This window comes from Alexandromys fortis, unplaced genomic scaffold, assembly GCF_014885135.2.
Source record: "Alexandromys fortis isolate MF-2015 unplaced genomic scaffold, M_Fortis_MF-2015_v1.1 scaffold_1, whole genome shotgun sequence".
Taxonomy (NCBI): domain Eukaryota; kingdom Metazoa; phylum Chordata; class Mammalia; order Rodentia; family Cricetidae; genus Alexandromys; species Alexandromys fortis.
In genome coordinates, this window is record NW_026067927.1 from 28,762,809 (window position 1) to 28,790,082 (window position 27,274).

General features: G+C 38.7%; 2 protein-coding genes across 2 annotated transcripts in view; one reads left to right on the plus strand and one right to left on the minus strand.

The window, feature by feature from the left end:
* Window positions 1–27,274, plus strand: part of Cenpp (centromere protein P) — a 178,066-nt gene that overhangs the window by 114,244 nt on the left and 36,548 nt on the right. The gene's annotated exons all lie outside the window — the stretch shown is intronic.
* Ecm2 (extracellular matrix protein 2) lies at window positions 327–26,148 on the minus strand. Its single transcript, XM_050144461.1, has 10 exons — window positions 25,887–26,148; window positions 18,918–19,231; window positions 15,479–15,667; window positions 13,229–13,708; window positions 11,601–11,716; window positions 9,973–10,108; window positions 4,966–5,123; window positions 2,928–3,067; window positions 1,485–1,811; window positions 327–543 (listed from the first exon to the last, which is right to left on the minus strand). The coding sequence occupies exons 2-10, from the start codon at window positions 19,201–19,203 to the stop codon at window positions 375–377; spliced, it is 2,001 nt and encodes a 666-aa protein (XP_050000418.1). The 5' UTR covers window positions 19,204–19,231; window positions 25,887–26,148; the 3' UTR covers window positions 327–374.

The following is a 27,274-nucleotide window of genomic DNA, read 5'->3' on the forward strand; positions in this document are numbered from 1 at the left end:
AAAAAGTAATTCTAAACATATAGTGATTTTTGTATGCCCTTCTGCTAGCTTTCCTTACAATTACCAATGTGCATATAACCACTGTAAAATTATTTAAACCAAGACGTTATCATTATAATAGTGTTTGGGGGACTAGAGAGATGGTTCAAGAAGTTAATAACAGGTACTGATCTTACAGTGGACCCAAGTTCAGTTCACAGCCGCACATCAGTTGGCTCAGAACCACCTGTGACTTGAGCTCCACAGTATCTAAAACCCTCTTCTGTTCTAGCTTCTGAAGGCATTGCACTCATGTGCACCCACACACACACACACACACAAAGATGTAATTTTAATGCATGAGTAAAATTTATAAATGGCAAATAAACTTGAAATTACTTGATCTTTTGTGGTTTAAGAACAATACTTGAATACAGTCTTATGCATGAAAATGCATAAGAGGATATTTCTCTAGTTTTAATGTAATTGTTTTCAAGATGAAGATGTTCTAGAGCAGAGTCTTCGTCTTCTTCAACATTGCAAATTTGTTCAGGAAGAATATTCCTAAAGAAAAATAAATATGTAAATTATAAATAATCCAAGTAATCTAACTTTAGGATTTAGAAGTTAAGTTTTTAAAATGTTTTGGTTCTTAAAATGAAGTTAGGCAGGATAGGTTGACTCATATTTGTAATTCCAGTACTCAGGGATTGCAGTAAGTTTAAAGACAGTCATCACTACTCAACTCAGTTCCAGGCCAGCCTGGTATAGAGTAATACCAGTCTCAAAGTGAGGAAAAAGACAGTAGAGTAGATCATTAGATCTACACAGCTGTAAGAAATGAAGCAGTAAGAGGGCTCTAATGGAGCATAGTCACAACATGCAAAGAGAGGAAGTTCTTGCTAATTGTTGATTTAAAGTAGGAACTTCCATTATTATGTAGCTGTGTAGCCAAGGCTGGCCTTTAACTCCTGATCCTTGTTGCCTTCACCTCTCAATTGCTTGAATTTACAAGCGTGAACCACTGACCATACCATTCCAGATTAATCTTCTAATCACCCATGCTACCTCGGCAGGCATAATGATTAAACATGTAGAAACATATTCCCCAAAGTAAAGGAAGTTCATAATTTACCTTCATACAACTCTATATTCAAGCAATTACTGTACTCTCCAGATCACGTTATGTACAGGGGAGTTGTAGTATAGTGTATTTATTGCTTCAAAGCCTTAAATGATTCAGTCTCCAAGGCTCTACATATTGTGTAATAATACTCTACTTAATACTATGGAAATTTGCAAAATTAACGTGAAATTGGAAATCATTATGAATCTTCACATACTTATTTTCCATTTTAGCAACTATTAACATTGCTAGTTTTCTTCAGATCTAATTATTAGCACCAGTTTCTCTCTTCAAAATAAATCTAAAATTTCACACTATGGATATTTATTTAATTTTTCACCCAAAACTTAAATTGATACTAGAAAAATCCAAAATTTACCGAATCTTATTGTTGTTCAGCCTCAGAAAATGTAGTGCTTTCATTTCTTGTATTCCAGGTGGTATGGATTTTAAGTCATTGTGATCCAGAAACAATTCTCTCAGAGAATGATATGCCCCGTAGAATGAGACTAGGTCCACACCATCATCAGAAAGTCTATTAAATGACAGATACAAGTACTCCAGGCCAGGTTCCATATGGCCAAAAACATAGCCAGGGATCCGTTCAATCTGGTTCCCAATTAGTACAAGGTGCAGCAGAGACTTAGGTAGATAGGAGGGGACATGGTAAAGCTTGTTATAGGACAAGTCGATGGATTCAAGATTTCTGCAACAAAGAAAAAAAGTGAGCAGGATAAGAAACTTCAGGAGACTGGCTGGCCATCCTGATGATCCTAAACAGAACCAGATTATTTATATATATATACATATGCCAGTCTGGGTCTCCTGGCCCCTGAGCTCATATTCTTAGCTAGGAGTGTGCATCAGAGTCCAGGTGGAAAAAACTCACATATTTTGGGAAAATGGGGAGATTAAGTTCAAATTGTTGAATCAAATGAAATCCAGTAGTCTTTGTTTCTAGTAATGATGTTTCCTGATTTGTGGTGGGAATAGGGGCTGCCTGCACTTTCATTATTTGATTTATGATGTGGCACATCGGGGACTTGGGGGTGAGATAAAGGGATTAGAGTAAAATGGAGGAATGTGGAAGTGTTAATGCACCAGGAAGTCCTGGGAATGTGGTCAGCTCCCTGCTTTGTTCCAGAAGCTTCCCCTAAGTCTACAAGGGCTTCTGCCCAGCCCTTTTCATCCAATAAAGATTCCTCTATTCACAAAGGACTTCATTATCCTCCAGTTGGGTCCAAAGCCTCTTTTCATCGCTGTGAACAGCTTGGGAACATATCCTTGTATAAACAAACATTCATCCTGTGTTTGGACATATCCATGGGACGTGATATCAGACAGGACTTGCCTTCAATTCATTCCTTCTTTGCTAAAGAATACAAATAGACTGTTGATTCCTGTCTAGGAAGGTGGATTCTATTTTGTACCTCTACTCTCAAACAAAACCTTCTTGAGATAGAGAAGTGGTTTGGACAAAGAAGAAAGCAGTATGGTGTAGGAAGAAGACAAGCCTGGCCGCTGCAGGTTGGCATTTCCATCTAATGATGAAGAAAAGGGGTGTCAACCTCTTCTCTGTGTACAGAGGATTATGCCATTAAACTGACCACCTGTGAGGTAGGCATTGATTGTTATGGGCCAACCCCCCCCCCCTTCTTTATAGTTTAGCACTTAGCACGTCCATAGGCAGTAGTAGTCATAATACCACTTATTTATGGAATAAGTGGTTTGGAAACTCAGTGAAGTAGCTAAATTTTGTAATTAAGAGTAACTGTTCCACGGGAAAGGCTGCTAAGAAAGATACATTGTGGTAGATACTTACTCTTGATTTATCCATGCCAAAGGAGCAATTCGACTTTCTTCTATTTTATTATAACGTAGTACAATCATATTAATCTTTCTGGTATGATTGAAACAAATTTCAGTTATTTCTTCAATTTGATTATTTTCTAGGTATAATTCCTATAAATAAGGGAAAATATTATTTCTCTTCCACTTGTGTTCAGTGTATCTGATTTCATGAAACTAAAATAGACTATTCACATTAGTATTATTTAAAGTCTTATTACTTTGTATAGTGAATTTATACTTTTTCGTTCATTTTTTTGAGACAGAGTATGCATATATGTGTGTGCAGGAGCATGTGGAGGACAGGGGTTGGTATCAGGTATCGTCCTCAGTCACTCTCCACCTTAGTTTTTGAGACAGGATCTCTTATTGAGCCTAGGGATAATTTATGTGGCAAGCACTTTACCAAATCATCTCTTCAACCAAGTATGTTTTTTTTTAGCCATAATGTTATAAGGTTTAGCATATAATATGATTGTATAAATTTTCTGACTTAACAAAACTTACATTATTTAGCTGGGCATGGTGGAACATGCCTTTAATCCCAGGCCTTGGAAGGCAGAGGCAGGCAGATCTCTGTGAATAATGCTCACCCTAGGTTCCAGAATGCAAGAGGGTCCAGTCTAACTGAACCTTAGCTTCAGACCAGATACAGTACAGTTGTGGGTAGAACTGGTGAAAATTTCTGGTCCATACTGTTATTATTAGGTCAGAATATAGTTTCACTCAGAAATTTTGAATTGGAGATGTGATGGACAGTTTTATGTCAATTTGAAACAAGCTAAAGTCATCTGAGAAGAGAGAACCTCAATTAAGAAAATGCCTCCAGATGGGCGGTAGTGGCACATGCCTTTAATCCCAGTGCTTGGAAAGCAGAGGCAGGGGGATCTCTGTGAGTCCCAGGCCAGTCTGGTCTACAGAGTGAATTCCAGGACAGCCAAAGCTACACATGGAGAAACCCTGTCTCAAAAAACAGGGATGAGGGAGGGAGGGAGGAAGGGCGGGAGGGAGAGAGAGGAGGAGGAGGAGGAGAAGGAGGAGGAGGAAGGAGGGGAGAGAGAGAGAGAAAGGAAGAAAATCTGCCTCTATAAGATCAGCTTGGAGGCAAGCCTGTAGAGTGTTTTCCTAATTAGTGATTGATGGGGAAGGGCCCATCCTACTGTGGGTGGTGCCATCCCTGGGCTGGTGGTCCTGCGATATATAAGAAAGCAGGCTGACCAAGCCATGTGTAGCAAGTCAGTAAGTAGCTCTCCTCCACGACCTCTGCATCAGCTCCTATACCCTGCTTGAGTTCCTATCCTGACTTCCTTCAATGATGAACAGTGCTGTGGAAATGTAAGCAAAATAAACCCTTTCCTTCCCACGTTGGTTTGGTCATAGTGTTTTGTCGCAGCAATAGAAACCCTAAGTAGGACAGGGGACAAATAATTAAACTTGCTGGTTCTGGATTGGAGTAATTTAATCAGTCTCTTCCCCACCAAGAACTGTCATCATTTCCATTTTTTATTTTATCAGATGCATCTAATACTCAGATGATAGTGAATTCTGTATTGAATTCTATTGAGTTTAATATATATTACAGTAGTCTTCTACAATATTTGTTTTAGAGCTAACAAGATAGCTTAGTAGGTATTAAGTGCTTGCCACACAAGCCTAACAACCTGAATTTGAGGCCAGCATTCATGGTGGAAGAGAGAAAACCAACTCCCAAATGTTGTGCTCTGATTTCCACATGCACATTGTGATGTGTATATGCCTATACTCATGGGCATTTCTGTCTTTCTCTCACACTGACAATAATAATAATAATATTTAAAGGATACTTGTATATTTTTATAGTATGTAATATATTTAAAACATTAAACAAGTTCAGTGTCATGGCACACACTACAATTCCAACACTCAGGAGGCTGAAGCAGGAGGATCATGATTTCTAGGCCAGCATGAACTACATAGTGAGATCCTGTTTCAGAAAACAAAACAAACAGAAATTAGAAGAAATATATCAGTACCTCAATAGAAGCAGGAAGACCTTGTGGTATGATTCTAAATTTGTTTTTTCCCAGACGTAGGTATGAAAGGCTCTTCAAAGATTTGAAAGCTAACGGATTGACATTGATTTCACTGAGATTGTTTCCTTCCAATTCTAAGGTGACAAGTTGATTTAAGTCTAGAAAAATAAAATTATCTGAATATTAGAATAACTTTAAAAGCATGTAGTTTGGAATGATGATGTAGCTCAGTGGCAGAGCACTTGCTTGAGACCTAGACTGGAGCCCAAGCACTGCACAAAGAAGAAACAATGAAAAGAAGAAAGAAACCATTTGAAAAAAATTCAATGTATTTGGAGATTTGTTATTTCTTTATCTTTGTTTCCCACATAAATCCTTTTCCTGAGTATTTTATACATGACTTCTACACAATTCTACCAGGACAAGAATCATGGTTGAGGGAAATAATTCAGGTGTTGAAGGGTACAAATATATATAAGGAGCAGAAACAAGGAAGAACAGAAGGTAGATAGAAAAGTAAGGATCACCTCTAGAGGCCATGTTCCTTGTGCTAGCTGGTTTTGTGTCAACTTGACACAGCTGGAGTCATCTAAGAGGCAGGAATCTCAATTGAGAAAATGCCTCCATAAGATCAGACTGAACACAAGCTGGTAAGGCATTTTCTTAATTAGTAATTGATGGGAGAGGGCCCAGGCCATTGCAGGTGGTGTCATCCATGGACTGGTGGTCTCAGGTTGTATAAGAAAGCAGGCTGAGCAGGCCAGTAAACAACATCCCTCCATGGCCTCTGCATCAGCTCCTGCTCCCAGGTTCTTGCCTTGCTTGAATTCCTGTCCTGACTTCCTTCCATAACGAACAGTACTGTGGAAGCATAAGCCAAATAAACCCTTTCCTCCCAAGTTGCTGTGGTCATAGTATTTCATCACAGCAATAGTAACAATGATTAAGAAGACACTTGCCAAACAGAGATTTGGAGTTTAAATGGACAAGGAGTAAGGATGTCATGACATTCATTGGAAGCATTTGCAAATACCTGTAAGTATAAATTGATAATGTGATAGGCAGTGGGATGGTGATTCTTTCTCTGTAACATAGAAACAAATACTGTCCTCACTAACCTTCAGTCTCTCAACAGGCAAGTTAGAAATATAGCAGAGTGCCAGATGTAGTGGTGTCGCACGCCTTTAATCCCAGCATTCAGGAGGCAGAGACAGGCAGATCTCTGTGAGTTTAAGGCTACGCTGGTCTACATAGGAATGTTCTAGGACAGCCACATCTATATAGTGAGATGCTGTCTCAGAACAGGAGGAGAAAAAGAAAAGAGAAATATACCAAAGCAGTGAATTCCCATCATAGTTTCTCATTTACTGCCACAGAGTGAGGCCAAATGAAAGGATTTTTATTTTGTTTTATTTAAGAAAAGATTATCAGAATTCTCCATGTAGTCAGACTGAACTATCAAGGAAGACCTTTATACAAACAAGTTTTTTTTCCCCTACCCTCTTTCTGCTGGCCTCAGGAGTGGTGTCATCCAGGTCAGACAGAGCATGAACCACTCAACAGTGACATATCCAGGGGCCTCTGAGTCAGAGGTTCCCCTAGTAGGGGATGTTTTCCTGCTCAACCTCTGTCATCAGCATTGCAATGAATGCCCTGTGCAGCTCAGGCCCATTCTGTGCAACAGCAATGACAGTCTCATGAGAAATAGAGATAATCAACGCCTTACCTTTTTTTTAGAGAAAGCTGGGAGTGGTGTAGAAGTGATAATCTCTTATGGATAGAGATTTAGAAAGAACACATGGAGATAAAAGGCCTGTTTGAACCTGCTGGGATGGAGGCCTCATCTTAGGTAAACTATGTGTAGCAGGGTAAAATTATTTTTCAGACTAGATGCAATTGTCCCTTTGATTTAGGTCTGGCTTTCATTCTCTATATCCCCAAGTACAAAACTGAGGGTGCTGTGACAAAAGCCACATAAGAACAGATTACTCTGCTGGTGGTATTGTAGCTTCAAAGATTGGGTTACAGGAAGTAGGGAAGACAGCCAGGAAACTAACCATAATTATGTTTCTTTGTATCTTATTACCAAAATTAAAGGAGCAGAGGATCCAGCTTTTCTTTAACATATAGGTAGAGATCTTGAATTATAGACATTTCTATTGAAAAGTGGAGAATAGAAATGGTTAGTTACATGACATCCTGAGAAACAACAAATTCACAGTGCTTTGTGTTCCTGTGCTGTTCTCTCTGTGTGTGTGTGTGTGTGTGTGTGAGAGAGAGAGAGAGAGAGAGAGAGAGAGAGAGAGAGAGAGAGAGAGAGACAGACAGAGAGAGACAGAGAGACAGAGAGAGGTGGGGTAAAGAACATTTTAGTTATGTTAGATCTGAGGTCACTGTTGAAAGGATTCCTAACAAGAAAATAGAGGTAAAAGACCTTTGTTGTGGGTAAGATAGTGACCCATTGTAGAATGGCATATTAGTGTTCCTGGTGGACTAAAGCGGTCAGGGTGAGGTGACTTTAGTTTGACTGTTCTAGTCATGAGGCATGACAAGAATGTTCTGAAGCACAGCCTGTTTTCTACTACCCCTCCCTCTGCCTTTTACTCTTCCTGAGTGGTAGTGCTTCCCTTTCTGTCTAGCACACATCCAGTGTCTCAGATGGTCTCCTTTACTAGTTAGTTATGTGTGCCCTTGTATACCCACCTCCCTTAACACTTGACTTCCACCCCCCCACACACGCCTACAGTTCCTGCAGCATCTACAACTGCCTCTCTTTCTTTCACATGGCTTTTCTCTCCTGGTTTTCCATTTCTTTGAAACTGTGATCTAAAAGGCCATTAGTGAGTAAGTAGCTGTGGGAAAGGATAACTAGAGAACAGTGGCTTTTAGAGGCAGCACACAGAAAGGCTGTGTCACAGCACTGGGGGAGGTCATGTGCAGGCTCACCTGCTAGCTATTACTCACAGTGGCAGAACTCAACAGAGGCAAGGGAGCCCAGCACCTGCCTCAGCCAAGGAATATCTAGACCTCAGGGGCCAATATACAGCATGACTAAGAAAGAACGCAGGTACCCAGTAAGTACCAGAAGATGTCTTATGTGAGAGAGCAGAAGAGATCTTTCCTGGCTGCCAGCATAAAAATGTGACTTCCTGTGTGCTTGGTGCATAGAGATAAGAGAGAAGTAGGCCAGTCCATCCAGAACTACAAATCAACACTCTGGAAATACAACATTTGTTTGAGAGGGACAACATGTGCTGAGAAGCTATTTCATGGAAATATGAGAAAAACTTCAAAATAGGAAGTATATTGTAAGACTTGGTAGTTCATGACTAAATCCAGCACCTGGAAAGCTGAGACAGAAAGATTGCAAGCTCAAAACCGACCTATACTACATAGTGAGTCCCTGCCTCATAAAAGAAAGATCAGTAATTTATGGTTTTATAGGGTATCATTTTAATAGCAGAGCTAGAAATGTAAACCTAGTTTACACAGCCTCTTTATATCTTTGTTCTCAATTCTGTGTTCCTTTCAGTTTCCAGTGTCTTTTCCATATGACAGAGCCCATCAAAATCTGTGTTTATTAATGTTTTTCATGTGCACATTCAAATCCATCTGGAAACTGAGTGTTTCCATAACTATGTAATCCTCACATTTGGCAATTCTCAATAATTACTTTTTTTTTCATCAACGGAAGTGTTTTCTCCTATGAAGTGTTTTGGAAGCTAACAGAAGTACTATTTGGATTGCTTATTCCTTTGTATGTGCTCTCTTTCAATATTGCTTAATAACTCTTTCAACTCAAGTTAGCAGAAAATATTGGGCACTATACTTCATGAGCAATGCTAGATGGTTATGAAAATGAAAAAGAAAATTAGGCAGTCTTGTCTTACGGGAATTCACAAGCTAATCAATGGTGTAAGGGTTTGTTCAAAAATGACACTTCTGTGCAGTTGCAATCTGACAGCTTCAGCTGCGTGTCACTAGAGGAAGAGCAAGAGTCCACTCTAGCATGTCTAAACATGCTTCACTGAGTTGTCCATCGGAAAGCCAAGCTGTGATGACAGCTTCACTTTCTACATCATGGGGTACGAAGTTGGCAGGACTTCGCCTCTCACACACTCTCAAGAACAGAGCTGCCACTGGGCAGTGGTGGTGCATGCCTTTAATCCCAGCACTTGGGGGCAGAGGCAGACAGATCTCTGTGAGTTCAAGGCCAGCCTGGTCTACAAGAGCTAGTTCCAGGACAGTAAGGGCTGTTACAGAGAAACCTTGTCTCGAAAAACAAACCAGACAAAGAACAGAGCTGCCCAAGGCTGCTACTGTGAGATTTCTTCCTCCACTGTATAACAGCACCCCGGCTTCACACAGTGCATGCTCATTCCTTCTTTACACAGGATTTTCACACTCTTGGACTGAGGTTCCAGCATAGGAAAATAAGTAGTGATGCATATGAATACAGTGAGTCACCCAAATACATGATGCTCGGGGAGTATTAGTGGACCTCCTCAGATACTAAGGGCTTGTTAGAGAGTTACTGTGCTGATTCAGGCTTTTTTTTAATTTTTAAAGACAGCAGGACATTGAAAAAGCAATAGAGACATATTTATTGGGTAAGTGATTGAAGTTAGTTTATCAACTTAATGGTGAAATAACCTAAAATTTTCTTATTATGCATTTAGCAATACCATAAGTCAATATATATAGGATAATGAGAATGGTTATAAAAATATATATCATTAAAAAAGTTTTGGTCTAGGGAAATTACTCAGTGGGTAAAGTGCTCACTGTTCAAGCATGAGGACCTGAGTTCAGATCCCTAGCACTCTGGTAAAAGCTGGATATTGCAGGACGTGCCTATAATTTCCAACTATAGAAAGCAGAAACAGACAAATCCTGTGGACTTACTCACCTAAGTTCAGTGGGGGGGGGGGTGAGACAGTAGAAACACCTGACATCGTTTACCCCTGGTCTGCAAAGCACACACTCTCACACACAGGATTTAAATACCTGATAGACTTTCTTCATCGATGGCCTGGAGATTATTGTCATTTATTTTAAGTTCTTCTAGTGTAGATGGTAATTCTGAAGGGATGTGTACCAAATTATTTCCATCCATGTTCAGACGCATTAACTTCTTCAAAACCTTAGGAAAGCAATTCTCAAGGTTACCATTTTTCTCAGTCACAGCTGGTTCACTATTTTTCATAGAATGGTCAGTCTTATTTTGTAAGGCCAGAGATTTTACCTTCTTAGCAATAAACAAGTTTCATTAACTGAATTCAGTAATTTGAACCTGGTATGAATGCTAATAATTAATTTTAATGTTATTTATAAAGTTCAGTTTCCTATTTCACTAATATTTATGCTAGAAATTTGATTATAAAATAGCACTTTTCAGATGAGCAGAGAGGAAAAGAGAATCTGAAAGGACTTAGAGGGGAAGAATATGATCAAAATATATTTAAATTTGAAAGTTGTTTTAGGTAGTAAAAATATTAAAAAATTTCAAAACTAAGTGATTACCCAAATAGCTGGCTTTCTGTGCAGTATGTTGCCACATTTAGAGCTGCATGCTCATTCCAGGCATGTCCTGAACCACCAGCAGTGGGGAGCTGCAGTGAATGGATTTTTCTGAAGCCATGTGGAATGATTGCTTTCTCCAGGGATTGCAGGAATCATTTCCAGGACAGAAAATCCCCATATCAAAAAGAGGATAATCTAGGACATTTTTCTCTTGCTCAATTATCAGATAGATCTATGACCCTCTATGCCATCTGTTGTTTGATCAGAAAGATGGAGAATATGAAGCAGGCACTGGGAGTCCTCCTCCCCCCATCTGCCTGCACAGACTCCAGAGAAGTAGGAGAGAATCCAAGAGGCCACTTCTTTGTTTCAAGGGCAGATCAAGGGCCCAGAATATTTATTATCCAAAGGGGGGAAATTAACCTAGTGAGATAGTGTGCTTTACCTACGGCTTCAAAGCATATGTGATCTCATTTATGCACACCAACCTTTCTTCTCTTGCTTCTATCCTTGTTTCTCTGAAATTCCCCAATCTAGATGAGTATTTTCTCCTTTTTCAAAAAAAAAAAAATCTTTTGGTCAAATCGGTTTTCTTCAAAGGTTTTCTTTGTACATTTGCTATCCTTTCTCTCATTCTTCCTCACAAATCTATCTCATGCTAAAAGATTAGCATTTGAGCTCATTTGCTTTTTAAACTCTTGCTGCCAAAATATTCTCCATCACATTATGTCTACTGTGCAAAAATAAGAAAGCTTCACCTTGCTGGTCTGACTATATTAGTAGAGGCCCCCAAATATGCTCTCTCTTATTATTGGACAATTCTTCACACCAAGAGACCAGACTTCAATGTATATTCATCTACTGGGAAGAAACTATTCTTTAAATTCAAAACATTAGTTATGTCTGATCTTATTGTTGCTACTCTTCCCATAAGATTAACATATGTAAAGCAAAAAATTATAAGCAAAAGAAAACTTGATATAATTTAAGGACATCAGAGAAGAAATGTAGAAAAAATTAACAATAAAAACCTTTCTGTTTATTTTTTCCTTCCCCATCTCCACCTAAAGCCAGTAGAAGTCATATTGTTACATATTAATGGAAGTGTATACCTTGAATGCTTTTGGACCTATGCCTGAAGAAGTGATATTATTTCTGCTCAGATCAAGCCTTTCCAAATTTGGTAATCCATTAAATGCTTCATCCGGAATGGAAATGATTGAATTCCCTAGGATGTATAATAGTTGTATTAGAAACATGTGCATATATAGACATGTACATATATACTTAAATGTGTGTGCATGTTTCTGTATACATGAATATTAAGAGTGAGCTTTATATGGAAAGGAAAGCAATATTCAGAACAAGGACAGAATATATAAACAAATGCATACTTGGAAAAATAGCAAGATTAGAATGAAACAATTTAGCAGTGTAAAGTGTGTCTTGGTTAGAACCTCATGTTTCAAATGAAACTACTTAAAATAACTATAATAATCTGCTGGACAAGGCTAGGGCAATGTGCATTTACAACAAAGGTTTGTGTTTTTCCTTCATATTTTTATATTTTTTTACTACCTTTTCCCTGTACTTTTTTTTTTTTTTTTTTTTGAGACAGGATTTCTCTGTAGCTTTGGAGCCTGTCCTGGCACTTACTCTGTAGACCAGGCTGGCCTTGAACTCACAGAAATCCACCTGCCTCTGCCTTCCAAGCGCTGGGATTAAAGGCATGCGCCACCACTACTCAGCTCCCTGTACTTCTTATACAGAGAAGGAAACATATTCACAGACACTGAGTGATCTTCTTTGATTTCTTGGATATAAAAAGCATCATGTTTCCAAGTTCAGGTAAATGGCAATGGGAAAAATATGAATGCAAATGAGATCTTAATGCTCCACCACTCAGAACTTTTCCTGGTAGCCTTATAGAGACATGGGCAAAAGGTCTGGTCACCACATTCTCATTGAAATGGCTAAAGGAAAGAAAACAGCTGATAATGCAATTGCTGAAGTTGTGGAATAGCTGTAACTGCTTGCAGCAATGGGACAACCACCTTAGAATGTGTTGGGTAGTTTCTTAAGTGTGTTGCCATATATCTCAGCCCATTGTGCTGCTTCTAGGAATAATGAAGAATGATGGTCTAGAGCCCCACAAACATCTGTATATGGATGTTTAGCTGCAACATACAAAATTGCCATAAGCTGGAAAAAATCATTCTCTAACTGATTTATACAGTAGGATACCGCTCAGCAATAAAGAAAAATGAACTAATGATTTTTAAAGCATTAGATGTTGAACTACAAGGCTACTTACTGTGTGAGTCTATTTAGTGAAACTCAAAATTATCAAATCAATAAACAGAAGCAGGTCAGTTTCTGTGGTCAACAACTGGAGGAGATGGAGGTGAGAGAAATTTGGGGAATGATGGGGGTATTCTTGATCTGAACTGTGGTAGTGTTTACCTCTTTAGAAACTTGTAGAACTATACATTATAAGTTAATGTTTTATCACATAGACAAAGTGTACCCTATTAATGCTAATTTTTAAAATGCTCATTGGGAAATCACCACTTGGTTAGAGTTCTCTCTAAACCTGAGACATTCTTCACTGTGCCCATCTCTGCTGCAGTTATCTGTGTGAAGACGATGAAAATAAGTCCCTATTAAATCAAAGCAATATTCATAGGGTAGTAAAATTCACCATCTATATCTGAACCCAAAATAAGTCATCATCTCTTACCAGCCAGCTCCAGGCTTGTTACTTCTGGCGCTGTTATTGGTGGGATCTGGGTGAAGGCCGCATGAATGCAGCTGATGGTCTTGTAGGATAGGGCACAGCTTCCAGGCAGGCGTGGCCTGCCTCTTGGAGTACCAGGCATTAACCTGGGGGACATTCGGAACACATCTCCTCTTATGGCATCCTCCTCTTCCTTTTCTCCTTCCCCTTCAGACTCCTCATCATCATCCTCTTCCTCCTCTCGTCCATGGTAGAGTGGTTGACGTGCTGACCGCCTTTCCTCCTCAGGCCTCAGCTTTCCCTCCACTCTTTCCTCATCACTGTGAAGTGGAGTAGGCCCAGAGGTTTCGTTCTTGTGCTCCATGTGTTCTTTCATGTCTTCTTCCTCCTCGGATTGAAGAGCTTCTTTTATAACTATTTGGTCCATTTCCATCTGAGGAGGTTTCACTTGCTTGTGAAGCATGTCAATGGATTCTCTTTGTTCTGAAGAATCACCAGAAAATTCAGTTTTATCATTTAGTGTTCTACCACTTAGTAGAGAATAGGAAGCTAATGATCACAGAAGGATAAAGTAATGGGTGAGTTGATGATGTTAATAAATGGAAAAAGCCATAATGTAAATGAAGTTAACAAATATTCCCTTTGTTTGATGGCTATGTAAAGATAAAATGCAGTTGAAGTTTTTCCTGAAGTTAACTAACATTATTTCTCTTTTGTAGGGTTTCTCTGTGTAGCCCTGGCTGTCCTGGAACTAGCTCTGTAGACCAGACTGGCCTCGAACTCAGAGATCCACCTGTCTCTGCCTCCCAGGTACTGCAATTAAAGGTGTGTGCCACCACCACCACCTGGCTTGAAGAATTTTTCTTTAACATCCACAGCAAAACACGCAGAAGAGAGGGAATTTGCTAAGTGGAAGCTAAAGATATCGTATTTAAACTTTTAAAATCCTTTCTGTGTCTAGGTTTCCTTACCTAAAATAACTACATTTCAAGAAGATTCAAAATCCTTTGAAAAATATCTAAGAATTTCTGAAGTTTGCCTATAATGGCCTTGTATTTTATTTCAAAGAGAAAATTTTGATGGGCACACATTCTAATAGTTTTTTAAAAGTAAAATGCTTTGGGTCAGACTTGTTGGTTCATGTCTTTAATCCCAGCACTTGGGTGACAGAAGCAAAGACGGGAATTTCTATGAATTTAAAGCAGCCTGGTCTTACACAGCAAGCTTCCGGCCAGCCCAGCTACACAGTAGGAACCTTCCTCAAAATAAAGTACAGTGCCATAGTGAAATAACTGACAGTGTGAAGCAAAGAACAGTTTCTAAAGATTCTGAAGTTCCTCCTGGCAAGAGGCTTTTGTATATATGTGTCTTCTGGTCATCTGTGGGGGAGGGGAGAACAATCTGCCTTGATATTGACAAGAGAAAATGTCCCTATCTGGAGCCTGTCCTAGAACCAGCTCTTGTAGACCAGGCTGGCGTCGAACTCACAGAGATCCGCCTGCCTCTGTCTCCCGAGTGCTGGGATTAAAGGCATGCAACACACTGCCCGGCTTTTCAGCTGTTTATTTTCGTAAGTCACTAGCTAAACTTTCTTCCAGGAGGCCTAAACCAACCTCCAGAGGGCACCCCCACTTGTTCAGGAATACAGCTCATTTGAGAACAGGTCAGCATGCATCTACGGAAACCCATGCTATCATCTCCTATACAGAAGTGCCACCCAAGAAAACCAAGCCCCAGTCCACACCTGTGTTTTGTTGGGATTCCTCAGACCACTCTTGGAATCCTTGCTGCCTGTGGGCTGATGGAGGGTTGAGGCTTTGTTTGCTCTTGTTATAAAGCACTCATTGTTCTCATAGTAGTGATTAGTATACTTCTGACAAGCTTGATTAATAGGATGATTAATTAATCATTAATAGGATGATGCATATACAGACAGACCCAAGTGAAATCCTGAACTAGTTACTAAGTGAGGGTTTATTATAGGAATTCTGTTGCTGTGTCTCTAAAACCTTATAACATTCACACATGAAACAGAATCAGGTTCAACTTGACTCAGTCTAAGAATTAGAACTATAGAGCCACAATCTCTTTCTGTGCCCTAAATACATTTTCTAGATCTGTTTATTAGCACTGAGCTGCTTTTCAAGTACCTTGGTGACTACATTTATAATAATTTATACCTTAATGTAATGATAAAATAAAAACAAATAGTTAAAGCCTACTATCTGTGGTAGTTTGTTTTATATTGTATACCAGCATCAGAACAGATGGGGCAGCATTCTCCTTCTGCCTTAATGGTATAGGGGCACGTCTTGGGGTGGCACACAGTTTCATCACAAAGTACTCTTCCATTTGAACAGAGGCAGGTGCTGCAGGGCTCAGGAGACCAGACGGCCTTGTTGTACATGATCATTCCCTTTACAAAGCAGTGTCCTTTCTTTCCTAGGGGAAAAAGAGAACATTTTTGATTGACTGACTAACTGATGGACAGACAGACTGGTTGAGAGAGAGACAGACAGACAGACAGACAGACAGACAGACAGACAGACAGACAGACAGAGACAGAGAGACTCTATTACATAGTGCTGGCTGTCCTGGAACTCACTATGTAGACCAGGCTAGCCTCAGACTCATAAAAGAACCACCTGCCTCTGCCCCCTGAGTGCTAGGATTAAAAGAACATGCCACCATGCCTAGCAGGAACACATACTTAAATGTCTTCAGCAATTATCAGAATCCATGAATGGGTAAAAATACAATGCAAAGTCAAAATGATACAACTACCTGAGAATAGATATCTGTATATAGCATGCACAGATTAAATGCCCTACAGACTTGCTATCTAAAATGCCTTTCATTGTTTCTTCTTTTTGCTGTTGAGTGACCTCCTCCTAGTAACTTGACCTTGGATTTCCTGTCTGTCTTGTATCTATCTGTCAAGATAGGCTAAATTTTGGCAATGGACAAACAACCTTCAAAACCCGATCATTTCTCATTTACTTAAAACTGTAGAGGTTTGACATGTTGTGAGTCAGCTTGTTGGCAGTGTGTTTTCTGTTTTAATTTAAGACAGTGACTTGTACCTATTGTAGTCCCAAGTAAGGAGGCTGAGGCAGGAGGATTTTGTGATCTAGGATTTTAAGGCAACATAGTGAAACTCCCCATCTCAAAAAAGTAAATCAGACCTACATATGAGAACATGTGGTAATTTCTTTCTGAATCTGAATTACCTCAATATAATAACTTATTTTTTAAGTTTTTTTGTGTGTCCATGTTTTGCCTGCGTGTGTGCACACGCGCGCGTGTGTGTGTGTGTGTGTGTGTGTGTGTACCACTTGCATGCAATGCCCTCAAAAGTCAGAAGAAGGCATCCCTTGAAACTTTAATTGCAGATTGCTGTTAACCACCTTTTGGGTGCTGGGGACTAAACATGGTTCTTCTATAAGAGCAGCAAGGGCTCATAACCACTTCAGCCCCAATATAGTCTTGTTTATTTTTGTCTATTTTCTCTTATGTTAATTCTTTTCATTTTTATGTGTTTATATAATACATATATATGGGTGTGAGTAGTGGTATAGGTTATAAAAATAGGAAGGTAATGGAACACATGTAAAATGAGAGGGGAAGGGGGAGAAAGGAGGAAAAGGAGGATCAACAAAAATAAATTTGAAAGTGCCACAATGAAACCTAATACTTTGTATGCTGATTTTTAAATGCAACTTTTTTTAAATATTTATTTATTTATTACGTATACAATATTCTGTTTTGCATGTATGCCTGCAGGCCAGAAGAGGGCACCAGACCTCATTACAGATGGTTGTGAGCCACCATGTGGTTGCTGGGAATTGAACTCAGGACCTTTGGAAGAGCAGGCAATGCTCTTAACCTCTGAGCCATCTCTCCAGCCCCATAAATGCAACTTTTTATATTTTATTTTTAACTGTGTGTTTGCTTGTAGGTTTGTACATATGAGTACAGTACCCATGGAAACTAGAATAAAATATAGAATCCCCTAGAAATAGAATTATGGGTAGTTGTGAGCTACCCAGTATTGGTACTAGGAACCAAACTCCAGCCCTCTGCAAGAGCACTATGAGTTCTTCACCACTAAGCTATCTCTCCAGTCCCTAAATATTTTTGAATCAATAAAATAATACTTTTCATCAAAAATAATTTTTGCCAGCAAGGATGGCTCAGTGGTAAAGGTGCATGCCATGGAAGGAGAAAATTGACTTCTTATAGTTGTCTTCTGACCTTCACATATGTGCTGTGACATGTGGCACCCACATACATGTACATATCTTGCACACACAAATAATGAATAAAAATAAAAATAAATTTTAAAATAGAATGTTAAGTATGTGAAATCACATTATGCATGCTAGTTTGGGGCTTTTACTTTCCTCTTAACTAAGCTAGCTTTTCATTTAACTAAGATATCTTTGTTCTTAACACTGGATGGATGCACTAGTCATTTCTATTTTTAGCCAATATAGCATAATTTTTCTTTTTTCATATAATTTTGTTACTGTTAACTTGATGAAAGAATAAGACTAATGTATTTGTTGAGACAAGGTATGAAATACTGGCTACAGAGGATTATTAGGTTATTTTTATTTTTTGTCTTTTCAAAGTTTCATTTAATGGTAACAATTAAATATATATTTTTAATGGTAACATATATATATATACATATATAATGCTTTTTTTTCTTCCAAACTTGGAAAGCTGTTAATCATTAAAAGCTAGTTTCAAAAAAATAATTAGTTGAGAGCTTTGGCAGAATTTCCAGTCTTTTCATTCTTTAAAAATCAGTATCTCTGGTGGTGGTGGCGCACACCTTTAACCCCAGCACTTGGGAGGCAGAGGCAGACAGATCTCTGAGTTCGAGACCAGCCTGGTCTACAAGAGCTAATTCCAGGACAGGCTCCAAAGCTACAAAGAAACCCTGTCTCAAAAACAAAACAATAACAACAAAAAAATCAGTATCCCAGCACTCAGGAGGCAGAGGCAGGTGGACTTATGAGTTCTAGGCCAGCCTGATTTGCAGAGCAAGCATTAGGACAGCCATAGTTGTTACACAGAGAAACCCTGTATTGAGAAAACAAATTAAAAAAATCAGTATTCTTTATAAAATAAAATCAGTGGTTTTTGTTCCATTTTACCTAACAAAACCTTGTGTTGAAACTGTTTAAATAGCCCTGTATCAAAGTCATTTGATTGGCTTCTACTCTAGATGATGTTATTATAAGTGAAAGGGATTTTAGTAATTGATATATATTGCTTATATTATTAATTTGATCACTTGTACCCATATGATAATTATGATTTTATACTGTGAAATAGGTTTTATCAATTTATGTATTTTCCTTGAATGCTTTTAATATTTGTTTTTATTTTGTGTGCATTGATGTCTTGCCTGCCTGTGTGTCTTTGTGAGCATGTCATATCCCTGGAATTAGAGCCACAGACAGTTGTTAACTGCCAAGTGGGTTCTGGGAATTGAATTTGGGTCCTCTGGAATAGTAGCCAGTGCTCCCAACCACTGAGTCATCTTTCCAGCCCCCTTGAATACTTTTAAAAGTTATTTTAAAATTTGTGTTTATATATCAAAAGGTAGCACAAAAACTTAATTTTCCCCCTTTGGAGAGTTCAGTTCATGAAGATGTTTTCCCCTCATACATTCTCTTACCTGGTAACACATTGTAACTTGATTCTACTCCAAGAGGACTTAGAAGGGATTCTAAGTTTTCTTCCACACTGTAGTCAGAGTTGGTAGTGGGTAATGTAGCTTTGGCTGCAGCAGCAGTTTGCTGATTTCCAAGCTGCCTGTTTGCTCTGTGGTGGAGTGAGGAGCTTTTCCTGAGTCTTCTCTGATGTATCCTCCTCCTCTGCTTCCCAGTACCTTGTTCTCTTTGTTCACAATCAGTTTGGAAAATGATAAGCAGAATGAGACAAAACAAAACTGCATGCTTCATGTTTGATTTTTTTTTCACCAACAAACTTCTAAAAGGAAACAAAATTTCAAGTTAGTAGTGACTACATTTTTACTTCAGAAAATTGACCTAGTTGGCTTATGAAGCAGCAGACAGGCTTTTGGGAGTAGTATCAGTGTGATGTGTGGTCTGAATCAGTCAATATTACTGCCACATCAGATTTTGGAATATCTATATCTCTAGACAAGATCTGAGCCAAGATTTTCTATAAAGGGTCAAATAGTAAATATTTAACCCTTTGTTAGACTATTTGTTCTCTGTCCTAACTATTCACTTATAGTAAATATTTAACCCTTTGTTAGACTATTTGTTCTCTGTCCTAACTATTCACTTAGTTACTGTAGTCTTGACTCCGCCATAGATGTAAAATGCAAACGCCTGCAGCAGCAGACCCCTGTTTCCTAAAGTGCTGTAGAGTTTGGGCAGCTGCTTCTCATTACCTGTCTGCTAAAGTGTCACCCACACCTCTTCTGTTATTTTCATCACTACTTGTGGTTTTTTATTTTTGTTTTGTTTTATTTTTGCTGGGGAGCAGTACATGATTATTCTTTATAAAAGTGACTGTGAAATAGCATTTTTTTTAGAGTGTGTTGGGGAGGTGTGTATGTATGCACCTGTGCATATCAAGGAACAAGATCAACACTAGGTGACTTCCTCAGTCACTCTCCACCTTATCTTTTGAGACAGGGTTTCTCACGGAACCCAGAGCTCATCAATTGACTCTGCTGGCTTGCCAGCATCTGGAGATCTGTCTCACCCCCAACCATGCCCTTAGCACTAAGGTTACAGATGTGAGATTTCATGCTTTTGCAATAAGCACTTTACCCACTGAGCCATTTCCCCAGCCCTGAACTTCTTATTTTTCAGGGAGGGTAGTGCTTTACATGTGAATGAGTGTATATATAGGCATATGGAGGTCATCCTCAGAAATGCTGTTTACCTGCTTTGAAATAAGGTTTTTCATTTGCCTGAGGTTTACCAATAAGGCCAAACTGCTTAGCCTTTGGGCCCCAGGGATCCACCTGTCCCCACTCCTAGTGCTGGGATTACAGGAACATATCACTGTATCCTATTTTTGTATGGGTTTTAGGCACTCTAACACAAGGTTCTCACACTTAGAAGGCAAGTGCTTTACCAAATGAGCCATCCTTTTGGCTCCAGAACAAGTAACTTAGTCAAGACTAGTTCAGCTCCCTGTATGTAGTAAAGCTAAAAAAAATGAATTTAAGAAATAGTGTTTGTTTATTTGTTTTGTTTTTGATTTGACAGCAGCATTGTGACAGATAGGCTGGTGCACCTCCACAGTAACCACAAGGGTTGCCTTCAGAGGGTTCAAACTCAGCGAGGCCTTCCAGGAAAGGCCGGCATTTTCCACAGCCTCTCAAGTCAGCAGCTGAGGCATCTTTAGTGCTCCCCTTCACCTTGGCCTGGAAGCCTCCCACTTTCCTCTGATTGAGTCTCCTTGTGGTCAGCGTTTCCAGACATAAAGAGCTTCTGCACAAAGTCTAGCATCCCTTCCTTGTAATAACTCACCACATTAGTAGTAAGAGGCACTTAATTCATATAGTAATTGCCAACCATAGGAAACTTGCATTTAGCAGTAACTCATAGTGAAATGTAAGGTTTTCTTGTAAAGCTCTAGGATGAGGACTCTCTCACCTCTGCCATTTTTGGGGGGCAGACAAGATAAAGGTGCTTACCATCAATCCTGGTAACATGAGTTTGACCCCAGGAACTCACACAATGGAAGATGAACACTGACTTCCCCAAGTTATCCTCTGACCTTCACATATACACCATTGCACATTTGTACAAACACAATAAACAACAAATATATAATAAAGAAGATTGTTGTCATTGCTCTATATCAAAAAACCAATTAGATCAGACATTTTGAACCTCTTGTCAAGATTTGGGCCCCCTGGCCTCATTCACTAGCACGTTCTCCAGTTATGACAACCTAGAGTACTTCCACACATTACCAAACAACCTGTTTCACATTTGAAAGCCACTTTCTTAGACTCTCCTAAACACTTGTACTTTTTCTTATCATTCTTTCCTGTGTCTCCAGATCTTTATTCAGATTTTCCTTTTCATTTAAAAAAAATGTCTTACAGTAATTCATTCTGTACAGTTCTGTTGCAGATCAACTCTCTTTTTTCACCTGAAAATGCTTTCATACTTTAATTCTCAAAGTACATGTTTGTTGGGTAGATTCTAATTTGTTTGAGACGGAGTTTCTGCCAGGTGGTGGTGACGTATACCTTTAATCCCAGCACTTGGGAGGTAGAGGCAGGTGGATCTTTGTGAGTTTGAGGCCAGCCTGGTCTACAAGAGCTAGTGCCAGGACAGGCTCCAGAGCTACAGAGAAACCCTGTCTCAAAAACAAACAAATAAGAGACGGGGTTTCTCTGTAGCTTTGGAGCTTGTCTGGAACTCGCTCTATGTAGACCAGGCTGGCCTTGAGCTCACAGAGCTCCTCCAGCCTCTGCTTCCCCCGTGCTGGGATTAAAGGCATGTGCCACCAATGCCCAACTGCTGGGTAGATTTTTAGGTTAATGGTGGCTAACATTTTCAAGATACCACTCCTATCTTTTTGTTTGTATTGATTCTAATTTTTGTTTTGTTTTGAAACATGGTCTCCTAGAGCCCAGGCTGGTCTCAAACTTACTGATAATCATGGATGACTTTAAATTTCTAATCCTTTTTCCTCGGCTTCCTGCAAGATCACAGGAGTATGGAACCATGCCTTTCTTTGTTGGTTGAATTGAGAAGTCATAACTCAAACCACTTCCTTAAAAATAGCATTTTTTTCTGACCATTCACATAGAAGGCGTGGTTCCTCAATTTTATTACATTTGGGATACATAATACAGCATGAATGCATGCTGTTTTTGGTTTTTTGTTTGCTTGCTTTTTGAGACAGGTGTTCTTTGTTTAGCTCTGACTGTCCTGGAAGTCACTCTGTAGACCAGGCTGGCCTTGAACTCAGAGATCTGCCTTCCCCTGCTTCCCGAGTGCTGGAATTATGCTAAATATTTTTTTTGGTCAGATTTGGGTTGTTTTGTTTTGTTATTGTTGCTTTTTAAGCCCTCATCTGTCTATGCATTAGCACTTTACTCCTTTAAGAACTACTGTCATTTGTGTGATAACTTTTTCATTGTCTTCCATGTCTCTCTTTTTTTTTGTATTTTTTTTCTTCTGTTGTCACATGATTTATTCTCACAAGTCTAAGTGACCTGGCTTATTAATACTTTCTTCAGCAGTGGTTTATGCTTTATTAAATTCATCTGTTGGCCTCCTTATTTCTTTTACAGTATTTTAGTTTTCAGTAAACTATTTTTATTTTCAATTCTATACTACAGTTTTTGACATCATATTCTACTCTTTGAATATTTAATCATGTTTGTCTTTAAGTCTATCTGAAGATCAGGTTTTCAGAACCCTCTTTTTGTTTGTGCTTATTATCTTTCTTTAGAACTTTAGCCATGTTCTTCCAACTCTTCCTTTGATGCCTTCTGAATTCATGCCAGACATTATATAAACACTCATCAAAGATTAAGGCCTGGAGTAATGTATGTTCTGTGTAGAGAAGGTTTTCACATTTTGAATGTGGTGTTACAGAGACTATCAATAAATAATACATCAAGTGATTTGGAGCTGTGTGATCCAGTATCATCACACTGTGGGTCTTATTTTGATAATGTCACAAGCAGGAATCTCATTGCCCCTACTGCTGGTTCTAGTCTTTGTTTTGTGTTTCTCCCAGCCTTGTGAAGCTATTTTAAAGCTCTATCAAGCTCTCAGCTACCTCTTTTGGAATCCAAAGATGTTTGCAGAAGCAAAGCAGTTTCAGACGTGAGGCAGTCTGGATTTCAGTCTTATTCCAAATACTGGTTCTGTTTTTTAATTTTCTTGTTTGTTCTCAGCAGATGAGTAGATCCATTTTCCTTGCCAGAGGAAGCGCCTTCAGATACTTTTAGTTTTTTGCAAAAATATGGACTTCTTTCTCGTAGATGTGGTTAAAAAAAAATTGTGAATCTTAAATGTCTGAAAACATCTTGTTTGGTTGAAACTAGAATTATAGCTTCGAAATAATTTTTCCCTGAATACTTTTCAGATATCAGCTGAGTATTTTCCTTCTCTTCTCTCATTCTTTGTTTTCCTTTGTTACTGGGACTTGCTATATAATGTGGCTAGCCTAGAGCTAACAAAGTAGACTAGGCTGACCTTAGACTTGTGGTGGTCCTCCTGCCACTGCCTTCAAGTGTTAGGATGACAGGTGTTAGCTACCATACCCAACTTGGTCCATTCTTGAAGTATTGTAGTGAGCCAATTCTCATCCCTTTGTAGGAAGCATTTTTATTCTACCTTCCTGTAGAGATGTTCTACTTTTTAGTATGTCTTTAGCATTTGTAAGGTTTGCTATGAGGAATAACATTGATTTTTTTTTCCTCCTTAAAATTTTTTAAACCCAAAAACTTCCTTTCTTGTCTGATGAACTCTCTGTGCTTAATTCTTTTCCATGCTTAATCAAAGATTTATCCCACCATTCTCCATTTCTTACCCAACACTAGTGATGAAAGAATGAAGCCTAGGGCGTTAAAGATGCTAGCCAAGCACCATAACACTAAACTACATCCCCAGCCCCATTCCCCATCTTTAAATTTATTCTGTCTTCCCTTGAATGACTTTCCAGTTTCTGCCTTATAAGGAGCTCTTCCTGTTTCCCAGCGCATGTGTGTGTGCTCACATATACACACACACACGTTGCTAATGAATCTTCTATCTTCTATTATTTCTAGGAACTTGAGAGACACAATGTATATTTGGCTTCTCCTCTTGAATCTCAGTAGTTCTTTATGTAGCTTTATCTAATAAAATCTAAACCAGGCTTTACCTAGTTTCACCCTCATGGACTTGCCCTTAAATCATCTAAACTCTGCAGCTAACAACCTTGGAGATGTCTTGAAAATAACTCCAGCATCAAACTTTGGTGCAGGGTATTTGTATAAGTACTCCAGTCATTTGAAAATAATCATTTTAGGTCGTTGACATTAAATCATGTTTAAAGTTTCATGATCTGCATAGTTTCAGAAAAACTAGTTTGCAGAATATAAAGAAGGAACAAACGTATTGGCACCTAAAGTCAACTCTTTTTTTTCTTCCATTCACTTATTTGTTTGTTTGTTTATTCGAAACAGGGTTTTTCTATAGCTTTGGAGCCTGGCCCCAACTCACAGAGATCTGCCTGCCTCTGCTCCCCAAGTGCTGGAATTAAAGGTGTGCACCACCACCGCCTAGCATGGAGTCAACTCTTATAGTGAAGTAATGTAGGAAAGCAATGAAGATGTAAGCGAAGGGGTCAGTGGGGGTGGGGGTAGGAAACACTGGATTTGCTAGCCAGGCAGTGGTGGCGCCCACATTTAATCCCAGCACTCAGGAGGCAGAGCAGATGAAAACCTTATCTTGAAAAACAAAAAACAAAACACTGGATTTGCTAATTAGGGCATTGGGCCCTGATGGACACACAATATGAACATTCTGTATCGCGTACATGTACAGTGTCTTTTCTCTTGACAGTCATATGTGTAATATATGAGGGTCATGAAAAATCTAGCCTCCTATAAACACCCACTTGTCAAGGAATTGGGTGAGTGCTAGGAGAGAATGTCTGCTTAGCTAGCTGCCACACTCTCCCAGGATAGCCATCCTGAGACCCCCTTTCTTAGTTTGTCTCCCTGTTCCAAATGAACTCACTTTTACTTAATCCTGAAACCTAAATACATTTTATAGAAGTAAATTGACAAAACTGTCTTACTTTAATCAAACTTAGTATCTAGTTTAAATATATTTTAAGAAATGGCCCTCGGGCAGATATCAGTGAGTTCTAGGCCAGCTTGGTCTACAAAAGCTAGTTCCAGGACAGGTTCCAAAGCTACAGAGAAACCCTGTCTCAAAAAAGAAAGAAAGAAAGAAAGAAAGAAAGAAAGAAAGAAAGAAAGAAAGAAAGAAAGAAAGAAAGAAAGAAAGAAAGAAAGAGAAAGAAAGGGCTCTCAATACTAATTGATATTCACTGGATGTAGAATGAATTTAGCTTTTTATTTAATAAGCAACTTTATAATCATGTTTCTAGATACTCTAATCACAATATCACTTTCATCAAGTAATGCTTTTACTTTTTGACCTTTTATATTTATCCAAAATTTGAATATCTATAAACTCTGATTGACTTATTTTCTCCATTAATACTTTTTCTCTTAAGTAAACTTTAAAAGTATCCATAATTTTCAATATTATCTATGAAGTCACAAGTTATCCTTCATGTTATCCAGCCGACTTAAAGAGGAAAATGCTTTTAATTAAATATTTATGTTCCTTTAGAACTGAGAAAATTAAAGTTTCAAATCAGTTGATATTCTTCTCATCACATAATCCTATCTAAACATATGAAAATAGTTTATAATTCCTTAACGGTTGAAATACTGGGGGCAAAGTCATCCTGAACAGAAACAAGTAAGCAAAACAAAGCATTCGTTTAACTTTTCAGTCTATTAATACAGAAACAATTTTTTTAAGGATTCAACATATTTGCACACAAAATACCCAGATATAAAACCACGCCACATGCTGTAGTAGAAACTTAAGATTTAAAACATGTTTACCTGGAAATCTAAACTAAGTAGGCTTTGCTTGATGTCATTTAAGTCTCCCGCTGAAAGTGAAACAAAACCAGACTCTCTTTAAAAACAAAGAACAGAAGGGAAAGTTGAAAATATTAGCTGACTCCTTAGTCAGATCTAAAATAGCTGCTTCCCTTGGGGATAAATGCCTTCAGTTCTTTGTGTGGGAAAATCAGCCAAAGAAGTAACCAGGGAAAATGGTTTCCAAGGGAAAGTTTTTTGTAAGGCACAGGAAAAGTAGAAAACATCAGCAGGGAGTTCGGGCAGGAGTTGGGGAGACATTTCCTTTGCAGGAAGTCAAGCGGGGGCTGGGGAGACATTTCCTTTGTAGGCTGAAAGGCAGAACTAGAGTCACACAAGTGATTTGAGACAGATTGGTGGCTTTCCTAGACTGTTTGCAGGAAAAACTGCATGGCTTTTAAAGTTCAAACCACCCAATATACCACTTGAGATTTGTCAAGCTTGTAGTGGTAGTGTTCTCACTCATCTAAAGGCTGCATGTGTCTCCAGTCATGTTTAAATTGACTTAAATTTCTCCTTATTAAGGAAACAAAAGCTGGTTACATATTAATGCCATTAGAAATTACATACTTTTAGTAGTGGTACACGCCTATAATCCCAGCACTTAGGAGGTAGAGGCATGGAATTTTCATATCATTCTAGGCTACATATGGAGTTTGAGCCAGCCTAGGCTACATGAGACCCTGTCTCAAAAACATTGACTTCATATATACTCACATAAAGACACACATATTTTTGCATATACATACATATTCCTAGCTGACCTGGAACTCAATATGTAGACCAGGCTGGCCTTGAACTCACAGAGGATCTACCAGTCTCTGACTCCCAGTCCTGGAATTAAAGGTATGCACCACCACACCTAGATGTGTGTGTGTTATACATATATATGTATATTATATATATTTTAATGTACAAGGGAGCAATAAGGCTTCTCATTACTTTGTGATGTGCTTTGGCCTCAGATTTCTTCATCTCCCCATAAGTAAGTTAGAAATAGATCAGGGTCAAACCCAGCACTGCTGACTCTTGGTGCCTGAGTTACTCTATGGAAAAGCCTAGTCAGTATTCAACATAGTACGTGAAAGTCAACTGCTATCAAGGCACATAGATATGAAATTTGGAAATAATGAAAATGAAGATTTAACATACTTACATTAAGTGATATGTGTAGTGAATTATAGTGAACTCTGAATATCAATTTGGAAACAAGAAAATAGTGAATAAATGCCTTTAATTTTTGGGGGGGGGGGTTGAGACAGGGTTGTAGACTTGTAGTTTGTAGGGAATGCCAGTGGTTGGTGGAAGCGGGAAGCAGTTTTTCAATGTCAGTAATAGTCGATAAGTGT

Coding starts and splice junctions, on each gene's coding strand:
- Ecm2 (XM_050144461.1), bottom strand. CDS start 19,203: ATGAAGCATGCAGTTTTGTTTTGTCTCATTCTGCTTATCATTTTCCAA. Junction 15,668..18,917: donor AAGTTACAATGTGTTACCAG/GTAAGAGAATGT, acceptor TTTTTCCCCTAG/GAAAGAAAGGACACTGCTTT. Junction 3,068..4,965: donor GTCTTCCTGCTTCTATTGAG/GTACTGATATAT, acceptor CCTTATTTATAG/GAATTATACCTAGAAAATAA.